At 35.5% G+C, this 27,854-nt stretch overlaps 1 protein-coding gene across 2 annotated transcripts in view; it reads right to left on the bottom strand.

Annotated features, from left to right (window-relative positions):
• COG5 (component of oligomeric golgi complex 5) overlaps window positions 1–27,854 on the bottom strand; it is a 310,246-nt gene that overhangs the window by 84,286 nt on the left and 198,106 nt on the right. For both annotated transcript variants that reach the window (XM_006929113.4, XM_045052258.1), the window contains exon 11: window positions 8,122–8,203. In XM_006929113.4, coding sequence (XP_006929175.3) covers window positions 8,122–8,203 — 82 coding nt within the window. The remainder of the gene's footprint in view (window positions 1–8,121; window positions 8,204–27,854) is intronic.

The raw sequence follows: 27,854 nt of genomic DNA, 5'->3' as shown, positions 1-27,854 counted from the left end.
CATGATAAATAAATAATATGTGTATATTAGCAAGGGATAAGAACTATGAAGAAAAATAAAGCAAAGGGAAATGAGACATTCTGGGGAAATCATCAGATAACAAAGAAGAATTATGTTTTAATTTCAAAGAGTTTAAAATGGTAATGTTTATTTTGCTTGTTTCTACTGAGACTTAAAAAAACATATATATCATAACCCAACAGGTTGGTGAACAACTATTACCTAGAAACTACAACAGAAAAGTAACAGACATAAAGTTTAGAAGTTATTTTGGAAATAACTTTCACTATAGATAATTAAAGCAGCAGATTTCCTACAGAAGCTATTTTGAATTTTCAAGGTGACAAGTTCAAGCCCCTTTCCTTCTTAATAAAGTAAATTCACTGTCTTGGATTATATTTTATTATACCTATAACTTCTTCTTACTAAGCATGAACAACATTTATAAATCAGAAAGAACATGTTGCTAACTAGGAAAATTTCCCTTTAGATATTTTCTGCCAAAATATTACTTACTTAGACAATCTGTTACATTGTGTATAAGCTTCAACTCTGCAGATGGTTGCATTCCTTAATACTGCCTGTCTGTAATGTTAAGAAGTACTACAGTGCACTTTAGGGACTGTATGTGCGATATAAATGGAAGGTGCTTTACAAACAACTTTTGAGTTCTCCCAAAGGAAGTTATTAAAGGAATAATGCTATCAGAAGTAACAAACTATTCTGAATGTGAAGTATTAATGGACTTTTCTGCCTAAAAATATTATACTTCCTTTCAGTAGCTCCTTCGACTGCACAAGCTAGATAGGTCCCATAATGTAAGAACTGAAAACACGTCTCCTGGATTTGGTAATTAAGAGGGTAGATCACTGCTTACTTTAACGAGAACAATTTCAATAGGATGGTGGAGGACAGCCATAGTACACCTAGTTGAGAAGTCAACGGTATGAAAATGAAGAGAAAACAATGCAAACTACTCTTTTGAGAAGTCTGAATAAAAAAGAGGAGAAATGAAATAGTAACTAAAGAGGAACTCTCTACTTTTGTTTTCGTTTATACTAAATTAGAGCAACTTAGATAGGTTTCCCATCTGAGGGGTAGAAGTCAAAAGAAGAGGAGAAATGGAAGAAAGAACCAAGAGACCTATGAATGGTGTTGCTGAGAGGAAAGGGTAAACGGAGCAGGCAGGTGGCCATCAGTAAACAGGACAGTTTCCTCACACTCAGAGACCCCCAGGGAGAAAATAAGGTTTTTCTTTGGAGAGAAGGTACAGGATATTAAGAGTTTCCTAATGACATGAGATGTTTTGATGACCCAGGAGACAAGGCCAGTCACTGAGAGGGAGCAGCATGGGAAAAAGGAGAGCACGTAAAGAACACCAGGGGCTTATTTTAAAAAATAAAAGGGGGGGGGGGAAGAACACCAGGGGCTTGTAATGCTTAGTTAAGGGCAATGAGAAAGCAGATGACCAAAGAGAAGTAAATGACAGAACCATTAAACACACACATAACATATAATATTTTGAAATCTACTTTTAATCACTGCTCTCAGAACTAGATGAGGTACTTCTATTTCTGGTCAAGGTAGAGTAACCGTGACCAGAATTAACTTCCTGTCTGAAACCACCAAGAAAACAACAGACAAAATATATGAAATAGTGGTTTTTAAAACACCATGCATTAAAAGACATCATGCAATAAAATACAGCGATCCTTGAGAGACAGGAAATAAAAGAGGTGAACTCTATGACCATCCCGGTCATCCCCATCACTGGGCACTCGCTAACAAGTCACAGTAACTCAGTTTTCTAGCCCTGCTCACAGGTGCTGTTTGCCACCAGAAGCTAAGGCCAAATGCCAGAAGCCACAAGCTCCAAACAAGCCCTTGAGGGGTTTGTTTTCTTTTTTTTTTGATTTTTTTTTTATTATATGAAATTTTTTGTCAAATTAGTTTCCATGCAACACCCAGTGCTCATCCCAAAAGATGCCCTCTTCAATACCCATCACCCACCCTCCCCTCCCTCCCACCCCCCATCAACCCTCTGTTCTCAGTTTTTAAGAGTCTCTTATGCTTTGGCTCTCTCCCACTCTAACCTTTTTTTTTTTTTCTGCCCCTCCCCCATGGGTTTCTGTTAAGTTTCTCAGGATCCACATAAGAGTGAAAACATACGATATCTGTCTTTCTCTGTATGGCTTATTTCACTTAGCATAACACTCTCCAGTTCCATCCACATTGCTACAAAGGGCCATATGTCATTCTTTCTCATTGCCACGTAGTACTCCATTGTGTATATAAACCACAATTTCTTTATCCATTCATCAGTTGATGGACATTTAGGCTTTTTCCATAATTTGGCTATTGTTGAGAGTGCTGCTATAAACATTGAGGTACAAGTGCCCCTATGCATCAGTACTCCTGTATCCCTTGGGTAAATTCCTAGCAATGCTACTGCTGGGTCATAGGGTAGGTCTATTTTTAATTTTTTGAGGAACTTCCGCACTGTTTTCCAGAGCGGCTGCACCAGTTTGCATTCCCACTAACAGTGCAAGAGGGTTCCCGTTTCTCCATCCTCGACAGCATCTATAGTCTCCTGATGTGTTCATTTTGGCCACTCTGACTGGCGTGAGGTGATGTCTGAGTGTGGCTTTGATTTGTATTTCCCTGATGAGGAGCGATGTTGAGCATCTTTTCATGTGCCTGTTGGCCATCTGGATGTCTTCTTTAGAGAAGTGTCTATTCATGTGTTCTGCCCATTTCTTCACTGGATTATTTGTTTTTTGGGTGTGGAGTTTAGTGAGCTCTGTATAGATTTTGGATACTAGCCCTTTGTCTGATATGTCATTTGCAAACATCTTTTCCCATTCCATTGGTTGCCTTTTAGTTTTGTTGATTGTTTCCTTTGCAGTGCAGAAGCTTTTTATGTTCATGAGGTCCCAATAGTTCATTTTTGCTTTTAATTCCCTTGTCAAGGCCAGTTTTCAACTGGTCTGATGTGCTAGCTAACCCTCCAGATGATCTCGGGATCATCATCATAGAACTGTAATAACAAAAACACACCTAACAGCCCATCACAGATCCGACTGTGTCCAGTTAGGGGAAGAAAAGAGGTGGTACTCTTGATTCCGAAGGCTCCTCTCCCTTCCCAGGAAAAACCCCTCTGTCAACTTTACCAGCCCCTTAATTACCCTAACTCCATAAAACCCTGACCTTGAGACCAAACTGGGGAAAAGATGCCTTTAGAGCATGAGCCCCCCTTCTCCATTCTCTGGCCACTGAATAAATTATGTGCTTGCCATCAAATACTGTTTTGTTATTTGGCTATTTGGCAAAAGGTACTGAGTAGGGAAAGAACCTATCACTTTGGCAACAACAGCTTATTTCCTACCAGGGGCTTCTAGACTATGGCACCAGAAAGGGAAAGAGACTCCTCTACCCCTGCCTTCCCCAAGACCAGGAAAACTAAAGCAACTAGAATTCATGGGACAGAATACCAGAGAGAAGACAGGTGCACAAAAAGATTAACTACAGAGATCTGCAAATGGTCCATGCTGAGTACTCAGCAAAACACTACTCAGCATATGTGTGTGAGAAAAGTTCCAGAGTCTGGGGGGAAGAAACGATGCAGGATTAGAAAGAATATACCTGTTACTCACACAAGACTGGGAAGAATGCCTGTTCTTGACAGCCAGTCTGGAAAACCTTGTAATTCAGAGTACCTGGTAGAGTACTAAGAAAAGTATTACCTCAGTAGTGGAAAATAATTAGGTCTAGATTAAACACTGCTCAGGTTTTTCTAATAAATCTTAAAAGCAAGATTCAAAAAACCCAAATTGTTTCTAAGTAACTTGACTGTATCTAAGAACAAGAATATTTAAGGAAGACAAAGTATCCAGTACTAAACAATGTAAAATTTGTATCTGGAACCCAATCAAATACTACGTAATATGCAGAAAAGTAGGAAAAAACTATCCACAAGAAAATTCAATCAGATCCAGAAGCAAAAGAGATGAATGAATTAACAGATAAGGACATTTCCTTTGTAGCTCAACCTCTACTCTTAGTATCTAATGTGATTTACTGGAATAAAGTTTACCTTATACCATTTCTACCAAAAATACGCTAAATCAACCAATAATAAACAATATTGGAAGGTGCAATTGGTTGAAGGTTTGAAATCTGTCAAGTATGCTAAAGGCTATTTCCTTTGATAAATTCCAGTCACTGAGAGAAGAAATATTCTAAATAGAAACTGAATTTATGCACTACAGAAATAAAATACTGACTATAACAACTCTAAGACTTCAAAACATTTTTAGTTGACTAAGTACACTTTTAATAAATGCCAAAAAACATACCTTGCAACAGCTTTTTACATTTTTTTCTTTGATTTTACCTAAAAACTGAGGTTTTCATGAATTTTGTAATTATGCTTACCTATTTTGTTGGTATATTTATACCTTTGCATTTTCTTACTGCTATATTAGTAAATGTATTCCATTAAACATACGCAGCTTATAATGTGAAAAGTTAAACATTAAAGAAAACTTCATGGTGATAATTGTTTTCATAAAAACCCACTACTTTCATACATGGTATGAGAAACTATTGAAAGGCTACATTTAGATAATAATACATCTGATTATTTGAAAAAACCACCTCCTAAAATAATTCATAAATTTTAAAATTCAAACAAACATGTCAGCCTCAAAATGCTCATTTAGTGGGTAAACTGTTAACAATTACTGAATCAAAGGTATAGATATATAGATGCTTCTTCACTACTCTTAACTTTTCTGTGTTTGGAAAGATAATAAGGTGACAGGCAGCTAAAATACTGCTTATGGAGAAATATGCAGCATAAACACTCAAATTAGAAAAGGAAGGTTTGAATCAATAATCTAAACTTAACCTTAATAAACAAGAAAATGAGAAAATCAAATCCAAAGCAAAGCAAAGCAAATATAAATAGTAAAAACAAGAGCAGAAATTAGTGAAAGTGAAAATAGAAAACAGAAAAATCAATGAAACCGAATGTTGGTTTCTGAGAAGATAAATAAAATCAATAAACCTCTAGATGTAATTATTAGGAAAAAAAGAAGAAACTAATGGTATCAGGGATGAGGTACTGAACATCACATCACACTGCACATACATTCAAAGGGTAATAAAGAAGCATTATATGCAACTTTATGCCAATAAATTAGAAAACTTCAATGAACTGGAAAAGTTCTCTGAAAAGACATAAACTACCAAAGCTTACCCAAGAAGAAATAAATGGAATAATCCCTTATCTAAGAAAGAAGCTGAATTTGTACTTAAAACCTTCCTACAAAGAAAATTCCAGACCCAGATGACTTCCTTGGTAAATTCTACCGAACATTTAAAGAAGAAATAATGCCAATTTTACATAAACTGCTTGAGAAAACTCAAGAGGATGAAATACTTCTTAACTTATTCTCTGAGGTTAGCATTACCCTGATACCCACACTAGAAAAAGACATTAAGAAAACTAAGGATCAATATTAAACACACCCAAATACTTACACTTATTTTTATCAAATTGTATTTCTATATTCTAATAACGAACAGTTGAAAGTAAGCTTTTAAAAACACAATTTACAATAGCATCAAAATGTATGAAATAGTAATACGTTTAAGAAAAGATGTGCTAGACAAGCACACTAAAAACTATATAGCACTGATAAAGAGAAAATATAAAAGACCTAGATCAATGGGAAGATATATCACACTCATGGATCAAAAGACATGAATTCATCACAAAATGATCTGTAGATTCATTATGTAATCCTACTCAAAATCTCAGGAAACATTTTTAGAGGAACAACAGCTTGACTCTGAAATATATATATAAAAATGCAAAGGGCCTAGAGTAACAAAAATTACTTTGATAAATTAGATAAAATAGAAAAAATTACACATTAGTGATTACACAGATATACCAAAAAAAAAAAAAAAAAAAAAAAAAGGAAAAACCAGACTCCAGAAATAGTCTTACACATATATAACCACGTGATTTTTCTGCAAGAGTGCCAGGTCAGTCAGTAGGCAGAATATGATCTTCCCGATCTATATTCAAAGAAATACCCTTTACCTTATCTCATACCATATGCAAAAAATTAACTTCAAAAGAACTTAGTAAACCTTTCAGACAAAAATACAGGGGCAAGTACTTCTGGTCTTGGGTTAGACAAAGATTTCTTAAGTCAAGAAATAAAACAAAACAAAACAAAACAAAAACCCCAGAAATTATAAAAGAAAAATGGATAACTTGGACTTTATCAAAATTAACTTTTATCATGTGGAAGACACTGTTAAGAAAATGAAAAGGCAAATCACAAAGGAAATATATTTGCAAAACATACATCTGAGAAAGGACTTTGAATCTAGAATATAGAAAGCTCTCTTAACACTTAATAATAAGCAATAATTAAAAAATAAAAATCAACAATTTTTTTAAAAGCCAATAACTTTGACAAACACGTGAGCAAAGAAGCTATACAGATACCTAATGAGCATGTGAAAATATGGTCATCATTAAGTCTTTAAGCTAGTGGAAGTTAAAACCACAATGAAAATCCACTATGCATTCACAAGGATGACCAATATAAAAAATGACTGATAATATCATGGATTGATAAGGATATAGAGCAACTGGAATTACCAAACATTGTTGATGGGAATGTAAAATGGTCCATCCATACTGGAAAATAGCTTAGCAGTCATTTACAAAGTTAAACATATACTTATAAAATGATGAGACAATTACACTCATATATTTACCCAAGAATGAAGACATAGGTCTACAAAAACCTTCTACGTGAACAATAGCAGTAGCTTTATTCATAATAACTCCAAACTGCAACAATCTAGTTGTCTCCCAATTGGGGAATGGATAAACAAATAGTTCTATAATATATATACTGTAATATTAATTAGCAATAAAAGGGACTACTGATATGTGCAACAACATGGATGAATCTTACAATAACTATGCTGATATGAAAGAACATAGCCTGTATGATACTAGTTTTACAAAAGTCTAGGAAAAGCTTTTACTGACAGACAGCTGATCATCAGTTGCCAGGAGCCAAGAGGTGGGAGTTAGGTGATTACAAAAGTACATGAGGGAAACTTGGGGGGTGATGGAAGTGTTTCGTATCTTAATTGTCATGGTGGGTAAAAGGATAGAAACGACTGTCAAAATGCATAGAATTTTCTTACAATTGGTGACTTTTACTGTATATAAGTTATATCTCAAAAAAGTTGACCAAAATAGATACCTAACACAGGGAGACACACAGCATTCTCTGAATAGTGTAATTTGTAAAAGTAAATGGAGTCAATCAGTCCTAAATACACGCTTTGCGTAAGTTCTATTTGGGCACACACGAATGAAGACCTCCCCTGTGGTGACTGCCTTGCCGCATAGTTCCTCAGAAACAGAAGTAGAGAAGCAAAGTAGTGTGGTTTATTCAACTCTGGCTTGCTGGTGACTAAACAATGTTAACATCTACTAGGTACTTTCATAACATTTGTAAATAAAAATTTACACAGAAACTCCAAAACCCTTTTTACATTCAGTGATTAGGCAGTGCCATTATTTCATGATCAAAAAATATAAATAAATAAATAATAAACAAATTTTGGGGATCATGTTTGAATAACCAACTTTAAATTCATGATGAAGGTATTTCATCTGTTCACTCATCAAATCCTCATTTTTAATAATAAAATAACTATGAAGTCTTAGCATTTTGGTATCTTTCAGTTAGAAAATAATTCTATAAGCATCAAATAAATTCTTCAACATTAACTGCTTTATACCCTTTATACAGGAAAACTTCAGAGTTCCTCTTTGTTTGAATTATGGAGAATTCACTCATTCTTCTGGAGAATTTTAATCCACATACTAATTATAAAAATATTAAGAAATTAACTTATTGCTTATAAATCTGAATATATGGCTAGCATAAGAAATGACAATTAGTCAATGAGTTTTACAAACATGTGTTTTATAAACCAATAAAGCAAAACTTCTAGACATTAAATTTTGAAGTGGAAAATGCTGAAATGAAATTGTACAATAAATAGCATACTTACAATCTGTTGCCACGCGAAACTGAGAAGAAAGTGCTTGAGTAACTGAATTCCAAAAAGTGTACAAAATTTCAGATTGTCCATCCTGTGACCCAAAAACAGGGATGTATTCATTAATTATTAAAAATTGTAATGGAGCGGGGCCTGGGTGGTTCAGTCAGTTAAGCATTTGACTCTTGGTTTCACTCAGGTCATGATCTCACGGTCTGTGAGTTCGAGCCCCACGTGGGGCTCTGTGCTGACAGTATGGAGCCTGCCTGGGATTCTCTCTCTCCCTCTCTCTCTGCCCCTCCTCCGCTCTCTCTGTCTCTCAAAATAAATAAACTTAAAAAATATTGTAATGGATAAGAAGATATGACATTAAACATTTATTCCAAACGTATTTTTTATTCCAAATGTATTTAAGTGGAATTTTCTAAACCATCTAACTATCAAACACTGGCATTAGTAGGTAACTAAACAGGAACATATATCTGACTCAAATCATGTCTCATGTTCAAGTAGTGAGCCATCATCCTTCTCTGCTACTTACCGGCTATATGAGCCTGGGCAAGTTTCATCATTCTGAGCCTCCTTCTATCTGCTGCCAAACGGTGATGACAACAGTACCTACATTTCATTGCAGTATTATTATAATAAGGGTTAAAAAAAGTTTATAAAAGTAAAGTGTTGGGACAGTCCCTGACATATAATAAGCCCACAATGAATTTAGTTATTTATTATTACAATTATATTACCATCTTCCTTATAGATGTAGAAGATAACTGTGTGACCATAACAAAATGATGAAGAAAGCAAGCTTAGACCAGGAATGACCCCCCCCCCCCCCGCCAGAAAAGGATTCACTAATTACAAGAGAGTACTGCCTAAAGTATAGTTAAAAAAGTTTTTTTAAGTCACAGGAATTACTACTACTCAGCACAATACTTCACTCAACTTTGAATAAATGTTTTAGAAAGTAATTACTAAAAAGAGAAACATTAGTTCAAGTATAATTTGTTAAAACAGATCACACTTCTAGAAATTTCGCCAAGTACTTTTAAGGTATTTCTATAGGTGTGGTGTATATCAAGTTGCCAATATTCTAATTCCGAAGTACAAAAATGCAATTCATATGGTTAGCCCTAATAACAAAAATAAAATATACCTAATATTCAAATATGTCCTACAAAATGAGAAAACTCTTTAATTCTATTTTAGTTTTGTACTTGCAACAAATAAAATTCCAGTTTGCAAAGATATAAACTTAAAAAAAGTTACCAAATGAAAAGTACTGATTTCTCACTTTTGTACCTACATACATTTCGGTGTTCAATATTGGTTTCTTTTTTAATGTGAATTTGCTTTGAATTCAACTGTGTACTGTGTATCATAAAAAAAAGCAAATCAACTAATTGTTCATTTCCTACATAATGATCAGAAAATATATTCAGATGCCCAAGATTTTATGTAATATGTATATTATGTAGTATGTGTATTGTATATTATGCACTTTAAAGTAAATGTTTTTATATGAAAAAAACTTTTATAACACAAGACATAAACAGAATGAAGGACATAGGCATGTGATCATCTCAACTGATGCACACTAAAACATGTGACAAAATTCAATAGTCTTTCATGATAAAAATCACTAAAAAACCTAGGAACAGAAAATTACCTCAACATAATAAAGGCCATATATGAAAAGCCCAGACAGAATAGCAAAATGGTGAAAAACTGAAAGCTTTTCCTCTAAAGAAAATCTGATGATTATAGATCTACTTCTACACACATATACGTACCCCCAGGAAAGAAAATTTAGGTCAATCTTACTTAAGAATACAAACACAAGGGGTGCCTGGGTGGGTCAGTCAGTTAAGCATCCAACTTCGGCTCAGGTCATGATCTCACAGTTTATGAGTTCGAGCCCCGTTTTGGGCTCTGTGCTGACAGCTCAGAGCCAGGAGCCTCCTTTGGATTCTGTGTCTCCCTCTCTCTCTGCTCCTCCCTTACTCATACTCTGCCTCTCTCTCAAATAAACATTAAAAAAATTTCTTTTAAATACAAATATGAAATTCTCAGATATGAAAGCAAATTGATTTCAATAGATTATTAAAACAATTATTTGAATTATCTAAATACGTGGATTGAGGTCTGCAATGCATCATTTAATATTAGGAAATCTATTAATAGTTCAATGTCTCTAATAAGGAAATCTACAGAATAATTTAGCTAAGTGAATTCAAGGCAATTAATACCCTTTAATTTGTTAAAATACTTAATATCCAGTCCTCATTTTTTAAAAATTCACAGAAAACAATACATAAAATTGTGGTAAAAAACAGATTTACTCTTAACTATTTTTAAGTGTAGAGCAGTAATAACTGCATCTAGAACTTTTTCATCTTGCCAAACTGAAATGCTATACCGATTGAATTCCCCTTTCCTCTCTACCCCCAGCCCCTAGCAACCAACAATCGACTTTAATTTTCTAAGCATATAACTACTTTAGTATACCTCATATTAAGTGGAATCATGGGTCTTTTATGATTGTTTTATTTACATAATGTCCCCAAGTTTTATCCATGTTGTAGCATGTGACAGGGCTTCCTTCTTTTTTAAGGCTGAATAATATTCATGTGAGTGTGTTGAGTGTGTGTGTGTGTGTGTGTGTGTGTGTGTGTGACAGAGATTCTCTTTATTCATCCGTGGATGGACACTAAGATTGCTTCTATCACTTGGCTATTATGAATAAGGCTGCAATGAACACAGGTGAGCAGATACCTCTTCAAGATCCTGTTTTCAGTTTTTCTGGATATACATTTTTCAGAAGTCAGATTGCTAGATCATATGGTAATTCTATTTTTAAATTTCTGAGGAACTTTCCGTACTATTTTTCTCAGCAGCTGTACCATTTTACATTTCCATCAATGGTGCACAGGGGTTCCAATTTCTCCACATCCTCATTAATACTGTTTTCTAATGAGTACAATATGATATCTCATTATTTTGATTTGCATTTCCTGATGATCAGTGATGCAGAACATCTTTTTATATGCTTGTTGGCTATTTGTATGCAATCTTTGGAGAATGTCTATTCAAGTCCTTTACACATTTTTTAAACAGAGTTTTGTTGTTGTGCAGTTGTGGGAATTCTTTATATACTCTGGACATCAATCCCTTATCTGATATATGGCTTACAAGTATTTTCTCCTATTCTGGATGTTGCATTTTCACTCTGTTGATTGTTTCCTTTGTCACACAAGTTTTGAAGTGTGATATAGTCCCACTGGTCTATTTTTGCTCTTGCTGCCTGTGATTTGGGTGTCTTATGCACAAAATCATTGCCAAATCCAATTTTACGAAGCTTCCCCCCTATGTTTTATTTCAGGGGTTTTATTTAGGTTTTACATTTAGGACTTTAATTCATTTTGAATTAATTTTTGTATATGGTCAAAGGTCAAGGTCCCATTTTTTTTCTTTTGCACATGGATATCCAGTTTTTCTCCGCATGGTTTGTTGAAGCGACTAGTAATGGAAAATTTGTGTGACCCTTTTATTCTGTATTCCACTGTTTGTCTTGTTTTACCTGAAGTTAATACTGTCATTATTGCTTCCACTTGAGAAACGTTTCTCAATTTTTTTTTATTCTATGCTGTTAGCTTTTGATGTGGCTCTTATAAATAACATGTATTTTATTGTTAAATATAATTTTTGTTTTTTAGTAAGAAAATATAAACCAAGTATGTTTACCTAATAGGTTGTTCTTGCTTTTATCATTTCATTTTATGCTTTCTTTGTATTTCCTTTGTTTTCTGTATTTGTTCTGTGGATTATTTTTGCTTGCTTTTATCTCCCCTAGACTTCTCTTGTATTTCTTTCAGATATGTTGTCATTGCTACAATTAACCATAAATTCCTTTAAGGGAAATAATCTTAGAATTATTGAAACCGATTTCTAGAAAGAGCAGAACATTTTCAAGGCCTTAGAGAATTTAAAATAAACAAGAAAATTCTAACTCCTTGACACAGCCTTTTTGTCTGTTTTACCATTGCAATTTCGGCACTGAGATGTCACCCAGACATAAAAGACACACAATAAATATTTACTGAAAGAGTGATATTGAAATATTTATTGAAAGTCTCATAAGAAGGCTATCTTAGTCCCTTTCCAGAGAGAAAACAAAAGCTCAAAAAGATATGGTGACCTGCTTACAATGAAACAGAAAGTAGCAGAACTGAGATTTGATCTAAGGTCTGTTTGATACATTAAAAGTATTATTCTCCCTTAACTTGACTTACAAAGCCATTATGACTTGGGTTTTCTCAGCCTATTTCTTGTTTCACACCACTGAGGTCAAAGATTCAACCATACTCAAATTCTTTCAGGTTCTTGAAGGCTCTTTTTCAGTCTCTCTTAGTTATCACCTTTTAAAACCTGCACCTTCTTCAGAGTTCAGTTTAGGTATCTCATCTCTTGGTTCCCCTAGGTTTGACACACTCTGTTATAAACTTCTATAGCATCCCATATTCCCCATCGTAAGAGATTTCACTATGTGAGTAAAGGAACAGAGTAGTGATTAAGAAGAGGAACTCTGGAGCCAGAATAATGAGGTTAAAATCGTGACTCTAACACTGACTGTGACTGTGGATAAGTTACTTAATTTCTCTATACGTCAGTATCCTCATCTACAAAATGGAAACCCATTTCATACATTTATCATGAAGATTAAATGGGTTAATTATGATGAAGTGCTTAAAATAGTCCCTGGCATAGTAGGCATTATATGAATACCTGTAAATATTGATAACTCTATTTGTAACACATAATCAAAATAACTAATATGTCTCTTTGGTATCTCCAGTGACTGCCACATAATAGTATCTACTATTGTTGTGGTGGTTAATTTTATGAGTCACCTTGACTGGCTACTGGGTACCCTAGGTATTTGGTCAACATAATTCTGGTTGTCTTTCAGGGTGTTTCTGGATGAATTTAACAGTTGAATGCGTAGACTCAGTGAATGCCCTCTCTAATGTGGGTGGGCCTCATCCAAACAGTTGGAAGGCCTGAGGAGATGAGAAAAGGCTAAGACAGAATTCCTTCTGTCTTTCTTTAAGGTGGAATATCAGGGTTTTTTTTTTCTTTTTTCTTTTTTCCTGCTTTATGACTCAAACTGAAAGAGTGGCTCTTCCTGGGTCTTGAGCCTGCAGACCTTTGGGCCAGAACCATACTATTGGCTCTCCTCAGTCTTAAGCCTTTGGATTCAGAGTGGACCTACACCATCAGTTCTCCTGGGTCTTCAGCTTACTGACTGAGATGTTAGGACTTACCAGCCTCCAAAATGGTGTTAGTCATGTCTTTATAATGAATCTTTCTCTTTCTGTGTGTGTTTGAGTGTGTCAGTGTGAGTGTGAGTGTGTGTGTGTGTGTGTGTGTGTGTGTGTGTGTGTGTGTGTATCTCTTATTGATTCTGTTTCCCTGGACAACACTTATACTACTGTTGGGGGAAAAAAACTCAATCAATTAATCAGTCAATTCTTAGGACTTGTCATACTAAAAACTAGAGTCAGTTACCAAAGATGTATACTAAAAAGCATTAGCAATTGTTGGAACAATAAAGGACAAGAAAAGTGCTTAAAAAAGATGAAAGAAGATGAGGTGGATTCAGAAGGATGGGAAAATTGTAGGAGATAATAATGAAAATGTAGGTTTGAGGATAAGATATTACAACAAAGAGATTTGTATATATGTGTATATATACTTCTGTATATGTATATGATGTACATATATACACATATATTATACAATTCTGCCAAAACATAAAGAGATGTTAATTTTATTTATCAAAGAATTATCAACAATTTTATTGTCAAAGCCACAATATATTAAAAATATAACTACCTGCAAAAAATAGGAAAATATAAAGATACATAAAAAATCATTTTATTGGGGAGTCTGGGTGGCTCAGTCAGTTAGACGTCTGACTTGGGCTCAGGTCATGATCTCACGGTTCGTGGGTTCAAGCCCTGTTCTGGGCTCTGTGCTGACAGCTCAGAGACTGGAACCTGCTTCCAATTCTGTCTCTCCCTCTCTCTCTGCCCCTCCCCCACTTGTAGTCTGCCTCTCTCTCTTTCAAAAATAAACATTAAAAAAAATTTTAAATCATTTTATTTACACTTTAAAATCGAATTAGCATGTTACATAATTGCTCCTACGTATGTTGAAACAAAATTAATTCTACTAGATTGCAATAATTCAACTAGACTGCCACTGAAAGGTATTTGATATTAATCTATTTACAACCTACATCCAATACCATCTTACTTTTTTCATCCATTTGGGCTGCTGTAACAAAAAAACCATAAATGGGGTGACTTACAAACACCACAAATGTTTTTCTCACAGTTCTAGAGGCGGGAAGTCCAAGACCAAAGTCCTGGCAGATTTGGTGTCAAAGTGAAGACCTTGTTCCTTACAAATGGCTATGTTTTCACTGTAACCTGACATGGTAGAAGAGAAGAGCTAACTCTCTGGGGTTTCTTTTACTATGAAGGCTCTATCTACCCTCATGACCTAATCACCCCCTAAAGGCACCCCCTGCTAAGAGAATCACCAGAGGGGTAGGATTTCAAATATGACTTTTAGGGGTACACAAACATTCAGACCATAGCACTTTCATTAATTTTAATGCAATCATGTTATCAGATCAATTTTGGGAAATATTTGCAACTTAAAACAACTCTTGGCCTATTTCTTAGTTATAAATAGAAATAATATTACAATTCTCAAATTTCAAAAAGAATGACAGATCTTTGGCTGAGACCAATAAGCTGAAAATAAAACAAAATTCACATGTATTTTAAAAACATAAATAATAAAAGGGTGCCTGGCCATCTCAGTCAATGATGCATGCGACTCTTAATCTCAGGTTCATGAGTTCAAGCCCCATGATGGGCATGGAACCTACTTTAAAAAAAATTAAATACACACACACACACACACACACACACAATATACAGGAATTCTAAAATATTTATGCTTGGATGAATCTGTTATTTATAATTACAGCTTGGTCTTTGACTGCTTTTGTCATTAATTTTGACCTCATTAAATAAATATACAGAGAGAAACTTAGAATGACAATACTTGAACAAAACTGATTTCAAAGCAGATATTATTCACTTTATCTTTATAACATGGAACCTACCATGGATTTTCTTGCTAAAATGTATCTGATAGAATCTTATTGCACACAGTTATAAGGTCTAAACCTTCAAACAAATGTTCGCGCATTAGTTGTAGTAAAAGGGTATGGGCTCTGAAATAAGATAACCTTGATATATACCAAGGTATGCCATTTATTGGCTCTGTAACCTTGGGCAGGTCCTTCATCTTTCTGAGCTTATAAACTATGTAAGCAACAGGCAAAATAACAATTCATAGAATTTACTTTAATGAAGAGTCAGGATATCTTGGACTAGACTCCAAGGAAGATTGGAATTCACCATACAGATGGCAGGAAGAGATGAGAAGAGAGCATTCCAGAAAGAAGGATGCACAGAGCATAAAGATGTGAAAAGAATTTTTTTTGAAGATTTAAAAATTTTTAAGTAATCTCTATACCCAGGATGGGGCTCAAACTCACAACCGCGAGATCAAGAGTCCCATGCTCTTCCAACTGAGCCAGTCAGGCACCCCATGAAAAGCATTCTCTATTCTCTGAATGCATTTTGAGCATTCAGGATAAATGGAAGTGGTAAGGATAGAAAGTAAGATAAGAATCAGATCAAGAAGTGTCTTAACTTACCATATAGATACCAGTGAAATATTTAAGGATTTTAATGAAAGCATACCATGATTAAACTTGTGTTTTAGGTAAATCACTCTGATAATAATGAACAGTATGTGGGATGGTGGCAAGCCTGCAGGGAAGATCAGTTATGAATTTGCTGAAAAAATACGGGTGAAAGGGAGTTTACCATGGCAGCAGGAAAAGTGATGGGGCTTGATGAGCAATCAAATATATTTATGAAGGACTAGAACTAGATATATTTCTAGAGGACTAGGAAGATGGGAGATTGATCAAACAAAATGGAATTTTAGAAGGGGCAGCAGGTGGGCAAAGAAAGATGAGCTCATTTAGATTTCTGCTTCTAGAACCTGTGGAGCATCCACAGGAAGACTATGTAAGCTAGTAAAGAATCTCTTGCTTAAGAACAAGATCTAAGCTGAGGAAATAGATTTAGGTGTTATCAGCATTTGGAGGTTGTAGAAACTGTTAGCATGTGTGAGCTTTTCTACTGATTGCAGGTAGCATAGAAGGAAAAAATGTTGAGGACAGGACCCAGAAGAACAATATTATTTGAAGGCTGGCAGAACAAATAATCCAGAATGGAGAGAAAAGAGTAGGTGCATACAGTTACCAAAAAAAAAAAAAAAAAAAAGACTGGTCACAAGTTAATAATTGCTGAAGCTGGATGATTTGCCAGTCACTGCCCTGTACTTTGGTCTCTACTTTGGTGTATGCTTGAAATTTTACAAATAAAACATTTCAAAAGGAGGGGTAGGTGCAGGAAGAAGAGTCAGTGAAGGATTCTGAAGAGATACAGTATCTGTGAAGGAGGAAAGCATTAAGCAGAAGAAGCAGTTATTACTTTGGAGGAGTGAACTGAGAAGAAGGACTTAGTAGTTGGGTCACCAGAATGAATTTAGGAAGAACTGTTTGAATGCAGAAGCTTGATGTCAGTGTTTGTTTGTTTTATTTTTATTAAAAAAAATTTATGTTTATTTATTTTTGGGAGAGAGACAGAGCAGGGGGAGGGGCAGAGAAAGAGGGAGACACAGAATCAGAAATAGGTTCCAGGCTCTGAGCTGGTAGCACAGAGCCCAATGAGGGGCTCGAACTCACGAACCGGAAGATCATGACCTGAGCTGAAGTCGGAAGCTTAACCAACTGAGCCACCCAGGTACCCCTTGATTTCAGTGGGTTTGAGCGAAACGGAAATAAGAAAGTAGACACACAAAGTAGCTTACTAAACCCAGGCATGAAAGGAAAAAAAAAAATACTTAGATGGAGATACAGAACGAAGGATTTCATTTTAATTTTGGTTTTAAATGATAGGGCCTTGAAGAAGTAGCCAAGAAAGGCTGCCATGGGAGAAGTCAGAGAATGTTCTAGAAGAGGGTAAGATGTAGAATATAAAACAAAAGTTGAGAGATAAGTCTGAGGAAAAAAAAAGACACAATCCAACTCAATCTTTGAGACAAAAACAGAGTGATGATCAGTGCACATGCAGAGTTCACAAGTTGGTGTGCTTACTGAGAGAAGGTCAGAAGGAAGCAGAGGGCATTAAGATCAAAAAAGAAGAGAAAGTAAAAGATTTAGCAAAAATTCTGAGCCAGAGATCTCTGTAGAGTGATCATGTTGTGAATAAGAAAACCTACAGACTTGATCAAAGAAACCAAATATATATGAAGTTTAAATTAGTTCTTAATCATCTTCTGGATTCAAAGCAGAGGGATTGTGGTGAAGCAAATACAAGGCAAAGAAAAAAAAATTCTTCTACTGGAAAATAGCCTTCAGGGAGAAATATTTACTGCGTCGATTATGAAAGACAGACACAAATTCAACAGGGACTTCAAGATGAACACCACACAGCAAAATGAGAAAGCCTACACAAACAAAACAATTTCAGTTGAAGTCAAAATGTTGGCTTTTATATGCACATTGTTCAGAGAAAAAGAACAATATTCTTGGTACAATCTTTTTGTTTTTACAAATAGGGGATTAGACTAAAGTAGTAGTGGGAGACAGTGAAAAGTAGTCAGATTCCAGATACCTTTTGAAGATGAACAGATAGGACCTGACATAAAATATACAGTTAAACAGAAAGACTATATACAAAACGTTAACAGAGATGATCTCTGGGTGAAAGAATTAAATATGGTGACTTCTTCATTCTTTTTAATGTTTTGGAGGGGTAATTAGATAATCTGACTCATTCTCAACAGAAGAATAAATTCTTGGTGTAAAATATTCAATACTGAAATACATACAGCAAAAAATTGCAAGTTCCTCTTCAAACTCAAATCCCACACTTTGCCCTAGAGAGTGTCACCAAACTACAGTTGAAAAAGGGTTTTAAAAGCCCTTTCTATACAGTTTATTGCAGTGTTTCTCAACTTTTTTTCTTTATCATCCTCCAAGGAGAAAGCTAAATAACTGTATACAAATATATAATGCATATATCACGCTTATATAAGTATAATGTACTTATTAAATTAAATTTAATTTAGTTACTCACTAATAAGAGAAATTAAATACTAAGGAATAAGATTTTGTAGGGCAGGGTTGAACTCTAGAGGCCATTATAGTATCTAGGGCTTTTTTGTGCCTCCCCATTCCCTATAAAACAAAACAAAACAAAACAGAACTATTTCTTCCTCTTGGGATCAATATTGCCCTCATTGAGAATGCATAGTTTACTGGCATTTAAAATTTCAAATATATCTACTATGAATCGTCCTTTCCTTAAAACTGGTCCTTTGGTTTCTGCTGCCATATTCTCTTTGGTTTCATCTAAGATACTCCTTATTGCCTCCTCTGTTACTGTGTTTCCCAAATTCACTGAATGGAAAATATTTTTTGATACGTGCTGGAAAATATGTTTCCTTATTTAAAATTACACCAGTACTACAGTATTAAGATATATATGATATAAAATATATGAAACCGTTTAAGGGATAAGATCTTTTAAATGCATGGGTAGAAATTATAACTATCTTTTTCCATGTTGCACTGCTTATACCACTTAGGAAAACAGGGTTCTACATGAATTTTATAAGGTGAATTTTCTGTGGACTCTGGTCTAGGTACAGGTCTTTTCTCTCTGTAGCCATTTTCATCCATTACCATGGCTTTGATTGCCATGTATGAGCTGATGTCTCTCAAATTTATGTCTCTAGCCCAGGTCTCTCTTCTGAGCTTCAGTTCCACATATAAATTGCCTACCTGACATCTTCATTTGGATATCACATGAACACCTGAATACAGAGCTCATCATCTTTCCTCTTAAATATGCTTCTCAGTTTATGCTCCTAAATGAAATCACTCCTATCTCTCAGAACCCTTGTCAAACCAGAACGTTTGGTGTCATCTTACCATTTCTAATCTATTACTAAGATGTACCAGTTTTATCACCTAAATAATTCTCAAGTCAGACCATTTCTCTCTATCTTCACCACCATCAACGTTAATCATTGTTACAGGCTGAATTATTTCTCCATAAAATTTTTATGCTGGAGTCCTAAGCATCCCATACCTCAGAATGTGACCATACTGGGAGATAATGCATTTAAAGAATTTAGTTAAATGGGGTCATTAGGATGGACCCTCATCCAATACAACTGGTATCTTTATAAGAAGAGGATATCTGAACACAGGAAGACACAGAAGGAAGATGATCTGAAGACACAGGAAGAGGACGGCCATTTATATGCCAAAATGAGAGGTCTGGAACAAAAAGAGGTCCTTCCCCAACGGCTCTCAGATGGAACCAACTCTGCCAAACATCACGATACCAGACTTCTAGCCCCCAGGTGTGAGAAAACCAATTTTTGTTGTTGTTGTTGTTAAGCCATTCAGTTTGTGGAACTTTATTACAGCGGTCCTAGGAAACTAATACAACCCTCATTATATCCTTCTGAATTTGGGCAACAGGCCACCTTTCACTAGAGTTGGCTCCCTCTAATCTATACCCCACGGTGCAATTAAGATCAAAATTAAAAACCATATATGAGGGGCACCTGGGTGACCCAGTTGGATAAGCATCCGATTTTGGCTCAAGTTATGACCTCATGGTTCATGAGTCTGAGGCCCATGTCAGGCTCTGCACTGACCCTGCATAACCTGCTTGGGATTCCCTCCCCCTCCTTCCCTCCCTCTCTCTCCCTGCCTCCTGCCCCCCCCCGCCCCCCCCCCCCCCCCCCCCGGCCATTCCCTGCTCGCACTCTCTCTTGCAAAATAAATAAATTTCTAAAAATCTGTAAAAAAATTTAAAAACCTACAAGTATGAATCATGTCACTTGGACTTAAAATAAAAGTTTAAAATCTGTAAAATAGCACATAAATCTCTTCTAGGCACTCTAACCACATTATGAAATGCTCTTCCCCCTCCAGCTATACTGGACTTCTATCGATTCCTGAAAACTATGTTTCATTCTTTTTGCATACTTCTCCCTTTCACTGAGCCAACTTACCAGTAACACCTAACCTTTTTAAAATTCATTTAATGAGACCACATTACGTATTTTCATAGACCCTGAAAGTCTTTTTGTAAGCTATCACAAAACCATAAATTATCATTTATACAATTGTTTGCTTAATGTGTCTTTCGCTAACTAGTACCTGATTCTGTTCTGTTCATTCTAATAAACAGAATCCTATCCGATCCCTAACACAGTACCTGGAATATGGAATATGACAGGTATTCAGTAACAATTTAATAAAGAACTTAGACATACTCCATTTTCCTAATATTCTGAAATATTTTACTATAATCTTAACAAAAAGTAACTGTTTGCTAACAAATGTATGCTGTGCTGACACAACTATTTAAAGAGCTACTAAAAACTTCCATTTCATTTCTTCTTCACTTTGAGGAAATAATGAGATTCCATAAAAGATATATATGTTCCTATAGTTAAAGGGCTCCTCTCAATGCAAAAATTTGTTTTCACAGAAATATAATCTAAAATAAATAACTGAAAACTTTTCAGATTCTACCAAAAAACAATTTCATTAGATCTTTTAAAATCAGGTCTCTTTCGGGGCGCCTGGGTGGCGCAGTCGGTTAAGCGTCCGACTTCAGCCAGGTCACGATCTCACGGTCCGTGAGTTCGAGCCCCGCGTCGGGCTCTGGACTGATGGCTCGGAGCCTGGAGCCTGTTTCCGATTCTGTGTCTCCCTCTCTCTCTGCCCCTCCCCCGTTCATGCTCTGTCTCTCTCTGTTCCAAAAATAAATAAACGTTGAAAAAATAAAATAAAATCAGGTCTCTTTAAAAGTTTTATTATAAAGTTTATTATGTCTTAGATAAATTATACTGTAAGAAAATATATATTTTACTATGGACTTCAGTTGTGGTGTTATTTATGTATCCTTCCCTCCCCCAAAATGTAAACAAATGCTTACATTCTTTTATAGTCACTTAAATTAGTACCAATATGACTATGAATATCCAAACATTCACATTCATTATTCATTTTTTTCTCACAGACATGTACATATACACAAAAGCATGCATCTTAACAATATACTTAAACACCGATTAATACTGAAATTCAGATCCTTAAAGATCTTTAGTGTCTGTTGTTAAATAAAAGAGAGAAATATAAATTAAAGTGAAAAAATATAATGCTTGCCTTAAAATATCAGATTAACATGCCATGGTTAAATCCTCTCTAGTCAACAGAAATAGTAAATTAAGTAATGTACTATATGAAATTACTTTTCAAGTATCTAGCTCTTATTTTCTATTTCTTTCCCATCTTTGTATCTACTAAAGATTAAGGCAAATATTTGCCTATATCCTTCTTCCAAAAGCAGAAAAGCAAGAATAGAAAAACTCATGCCAGTGTTATTTTTAAAAACCAAGAGATTCAGTGACATCAGATGGTAGAATAGGAAGACTCATCTCTTCCTCACCCACAAAAACACTGACTTAATAGCAATATATGGTCCAAAAGCCCTCTACTAGTTAAGAAGTACAGTACCAGAAACCAGTTAAGAAGTCACAGTACCACACATGAGATCAAAGCCAAGAACAGAAGCCTTGAAATGGCACAAAAAGTCATTTCATTTCAATCATGCCAGTTCTTCTCTGAAGCTAACACAGCTCAGAACTGGGAGGAAAATTCCAACTTGCAGCTTCTCCCTTGAGAGGCAAGAGAAAAGTGGAATGTACATGACCCTGTATGTATAACACCCTGAAGAGTCCATTAAAAAAAAACCCAACTATTAATGGTTCAATATCCATAAATCAATCATTATGATACATCACAATAATAAAAGAAAGGATAAGAACCACATGATCCTCTCAGTAGATGCAAAGAAAGCATCTGACAAAATACAGCATCCTTTCTTGATGAAAACCCTCAAGAAAGTAGGGATAGAAGGATCATACCTCAAGATCATAAAAGCCATATATGAAAGACCCACTGCCAAGATCATCCTCAATGGGGAAAATCTGAGAGCTTTCCCCCTAAGGTCAAGAACAAAACAAGGATGTCTACTCTCACCACTATTATTTAACACAGTGTTGGAAGTCCTAGCCTCAGCAACCAGACAATACAAAGAAATAAAACACATGCAAATTGGCATGGAAGTCAAACTCTCACTCTTCACAGATGACATGATACTCTATGTGGAAAACCCAAAAAAATGCCACCAAAAAACTACTAGAACTGATACATGAATTCAGCAAAGTTGCAGGATATAAAATCAATTGGTTACATTTCTTTACACCAGTAATGAAGCAGCAGAAAGAGAAATCAAAGAACTGATCCCATTTACAGCTGCACCCAAAACTATAAAATACCTAGGAATAAACCTAACCAAAGAAGTGAAAAATCTATATACTGAAAACCATAGAAAGCTTATGAAAGACATTGAAGAAGACACAGAAAAGAAGGAAAAACATTCCATGCTCATGGATTGGAAGAATATTGTTAAAACGTCAATACTGCCCAAAGCAATCTACATATTCAATGCAATCCTTATCAAAAAACACCAGCATTCTTCACAGAGCTAGAATAAACATTCCTAAAATGTGAATGAAACCAGAAAAGACCCTCAAGAGTCAAAGCAATCCTGAAAAAGAAAACCAAAGCTGGAGGCATCACAATTCTGGACTTCAAGTTGTATTACAAAGCTGTAATCATTGGGGCAGTATGGTATGGGCACCAAAACAGACACATAGATCAATGGAATAAAATAGAGAACCCAGAAATGGGCCCACAAATACATGGTCAACTAATCTTTGACAAAACAGGAAACAGCATCCAATGGAAAAAAGAGTTATCTTCAGCAAATGGTGCTGAGAAAACTGGACAGTGACATGCAGAAAAGTGAAACTGGACCACTTTCTTAGACCATACACAAAAATACACTAAAAATGGATGAAAGACCTAAATGTGAGAAAGGAAGCCATCAAAATCCTAGAGGAGAAAACAGGCAACAACCTCTTTAACCTGGGCCAGGTCAAAGAGGCAAGGGAAACAAAAGTAAAAATCAACTACTGGGACCTCATCAAGATAAAAAGCTTCTGCACCGCAAAGGAATCACCAACAAAACTAAAAGGCAACCAACGGAATAAGAGAAGATACTTGCAAGTGTCATACGGGATAAAGGGTTAGTATCCAAAATCTATAAAGAACTTATCAAATTAAACACCCAAAAAACAAATAATCCACTGAAGAAATGGGCAAAAGACATGAAAAGGCACTTTTCCAAAGAAGACATCCACATGGCTAACAGACACCATGGAAAGATGCTCAACATCACCCATCATCAGGGAAATACAAATCAAAACTACAATGAGAGACCACCTCACACCTGTCAGAATGGCTAAAATTAACAGCTTGGGCAACAACAGATATTGGCGAGGATATGGAGAAAGAGGAACTCTTTTGCACTGCTGGTGGGAATGCAAACTGGTGCAGGCCCTACAGAAAACAGTATGGAGATTCCTCAAAAAATTAAAAATAGAACTACCCTATAACCCAGCAACTGTACTAGTAGGTATTTATCCAAAAGATAAATATTGAAGGGTCACAGGCATCATAACGTTTATACCAGCGCTTTAACAATAGCCCAAGTATGGAAAGAGCCCAAATGTCCATTGACTGATGAATGGATAAAGATGTGGTGTGTGTGTACACACACACACACACACACACACACACACACACACACAGACACCGGAATATTACTTGGCAATGAAAAAAATGAAATTTTGCCATTTGCAACAACATGGATAGAACTAACGTCTATTACACTAAGCGAAATAAGTCAGTCAGAGAAAGACAAGTACCATACGACCTCACTCATACGTGGAATTTAAGATACAAAACAGATGAACATAAAGCAAGGGAAGCAAAAATAATATAAAAAGAGGGAGGGAGACAAACCATAAGAAACTCTTAAATACAGAGAACAAACTGAGGGTTGCTGGAGGGGTTCTGGGTGGGGGGAAGGGCTAAATGGGCAAGGAGCATCAAGGAGGCCACTTGCTGGGATGAGCACTGGGTGTTATATGTAAGTCATAAATCACTAAATTCTATTCCTGAAATCATTACTACCCTATATGTTAACTTAGATATAAATTAAATATATATATATATAGTAATTTTTTTAAAAAGGTAATAACAAAACCTGCCAAAAGAAATCATCAAAGTTGCAGAATACAGAACCAACACACAAATACCAGGTACATTTCTACACACTAACAATAAACAACCTGAAGAGGAGATCATGATGATAATCCCACTTAAAATAGCACCAAAAAAAGAGTAAAATACTTAGGACAAACTTAACCATGGAGGGGAAACAGTGCTGAAAGAAATTAAAGATGACACAAATAAGCAGAAAGTTATCTGGTGTTCCTGGATTAGAAGACTTAATACTGTTAAAATGTCCATACTACCCAAGCAACCTACAGCTTCAATGCAATCACTATCAAAATCTCAAAGAAATTTTTTGCAGAAATGGAAAAAAAAAAACATTTAAAATTCATAAGGAATCTCAAGGGATACCAAATAGCCCAAACAATCTTTAGAAAGAAAAACAGAACTGGAGGTCTCAGACTTCTTGACTTCAAAACATATTTACAAAGCTAGAGCAATCAAAACCAATATGGTACTAGCACAAAGACAAACATAGAAATAAATGGAACAGAATAGACAGCCCAGAAATAAATCTTCATCTACATAGTTGTATGATCTCTGACAAGGGAGATCAATGGGGAAAGGACGGTTTCTTAAACCAATGATGTTGAAAAAACTGGATATCCATATGCAAAAGAAAGAAACTGGACCGTTTCCTTACACCATATGTAAAAATTCAAAACGAAGTAAAGCCCTAAATATAAGACCTAAAGTTACAAAACTTGTAAAAGAAAACATAGGGGGAAAGCTTCATATTATTGGATTTGGTAGACATAACATCAAAATTACAGTCATCAGCAGCAAAACTACGCAGATGGAACTACGTTAAACTTCCAAACTTCTGTGTGACAAAGCAAATAATCAACAGAAAGAAAAGGCAACATACAGAATGGAGAAAATACTTTCTAGCCATATTATCTAATAAGAGATTAAAAACCAACTGGTTCAGTTGATAAAGCAAGCAACCCTAGATCTTGGGATTGAGATGTGAAGCTCCACATTAGGCACAGTTTACTTAAAAAAAACAAAACACTCCTACAACAACAAAAAACAAATAACTCTATTAAAACAAAATGTGTAAAGAACTTGACTAGACATTTCTACAAAGAAGATAATACAGTCAACAAGCATATGAAAAGATCAATATCACTAATCATTAGGAAATGGGAAGTGCAAATCAAACATAATGAGTTATTACCTCATACCTGTTAGGATGGCCATGATCAAAACAAAGAAAATAGGGGCACTTGGGTGGCTCAGTTGGTTAAGTGTCCAACTTCAGCTCAAGTCATGACCTTGAGTTTGTGAGTTCAAACCCTGCATGGAGTTGTGTGCTGACAGCTCAGAGCCTGAAGCCTGCTGTGGATTCTGTGTCTCCCTCTCTCTCTGCCTCTCCCCCACTCTCATTCTATCTCAAAAATAAATTAATTAAATAATAAATAAAAATAAATAAAAGACCAAAGAAGATAATAACTGTTGATGAGGGTATGGAGGAACTGGAGCCCTCATGCACTATTGATGGGAATGTACGATGGACCAGTCACTATGAAAAATACTATGGACTTTCCTTAAAAAATTAAAAATTATTGTTTTTCACATCTTAACTAATTGGATTGCTAAAAAGAAAATAACTACATTTCATTTCAGCATCAGACTGCTATTTGAACAAGGTGCCTGATACATTCAGGCATTTAGCATTTCTTTTTGTAAAAGAATACAGGAGTATACATTATGCATAACTAAAGTAGTCCTGCATAGTTACCTGAGAGAACTGTTAATGTCTTTCATTTGTACTTAAGTAGTTTTAGTACCTAAAAATCCCTAATGCAAACTAATATTGCTGCACAGAGTTGTGAGGAAGTAAAAGGAAAAAACGAATTGGTTGCTGGTTAGTGAAGCCTATTACTCTGACAGAAAGTTCAGTTCTTCTATAGGAATCTCAATATCAATTTTCCTCACCAAAAACAAACCTATTATGGATGTCTTTCCTTGGATTGGAAGAATCAATACTGTCAAAATGTCAATACTACCCAAAGCAATCTACACATTCAGTGCAATCCCAATCAAAATTGCACCAGCATTCTTCTCAAAGTTAGAACAAACAATCCTAAAATTTCTACGGAATTACAAAAGACCCTGAATAGCTCAAGTAATGTTGAAAAAGAAAACCAAAGTGGGAAGCATCACAATCCCAGACTTTAGCTTCCATTACAAAGCTGTAGTCATCAAGACAGTATAATATTGGCACAAAAACAGACACATGAACCAATGGAATAGAATACAGAACCCAGAATTGGACCCACAAACGTATGGCCAACTAATCTCTGACAAAGCAGGAAAAAGCATCCAATGGAAAAAAGACAGTCTCTATAAGCAAATGGTGCTGGGACAGCAACATGCAGAAGTTTGAAACTAGACCACTTTCTTATACCATACACAAAAATAAACTCAAAATGAATGAAAGACCTAAATGTGAGACAGGAAACCATCAAAACCCTAGAGGAGAAAACCGACAACAACCTCTTTGACCTCAGCCACAGCAATTTCTTCCTTGACACATCTCCAAAGGCAAGGGAATTAAAAGCAAAAAATGAACTATTGGGACCTCATCAAGATAAAAAGCTTCTGCACTGCAAAGGAAACAATCAACAAAACTAAAAGGCAACTGATGGAATGGGCAAAGATATTTGAAAATGACATATTGGATAAAGGGCTAGTATCCAAAATCGATAAAGAACTTAACCAAACTCAACACCCCAAAAACAAATAATCCACTGAAGCAATGGGCAGAAGACATGAATAGATACTTTTCCAAAGAAGACGTCCACATGGCTAACAGACACATGAAAAGATGCTCAAGGTCACTCATCATCAGGGAAATACAAATCAAAACCACACTGAGATATCACCTCACGCCAGTCAGAGTGGCTACAATGAACAACTCAGGAAACTACGGATGCTGGTGAGGATGTGGAGAAACGGAAACCCTCTTGCACTGCTGATGGGAATGCAAACTGGTGCAACTGCTCTGGAAAACAGTATGGAGGTTCCTCAAAAATTTAAAAATAGAACTACCCTACAACCCAGTAATAACACTACTAGGAATTTATCTAAGGGATACAGGAGTGCTGATGCATAGGGGCACATGCACCCCAATGTTTATAGCAGTGCTTTCAACAATAGCCAAATTATAGAAAGAGCTTAAATGTCCATCAATTGATGAATAAAGAAGACGTGGTTTATATATACAATGGAATACTACTTGGCAATGAGAAAGAATGAAATCATGCCATTTGCAGCAATGTGAATG

The sequence above is a fragment of the Felis catus genome, chromosome A2 (assembly GCF_018350175.1).
Source record: "Felis catus isolate Fca126 chromosome A2, F.catus_Fca126_mat1.0, whole genome shotgun sequence".
Lineage (NCBI taxonomy): Eukaryota > Metazoa > Chordata > Mammalia > Carnivora > Felidae > Felis > Felis catus.
Note: the sequence above shows the minus strand (reverse complement) of the source record. Positions and strands in the feature narration are given on the sequence as shown.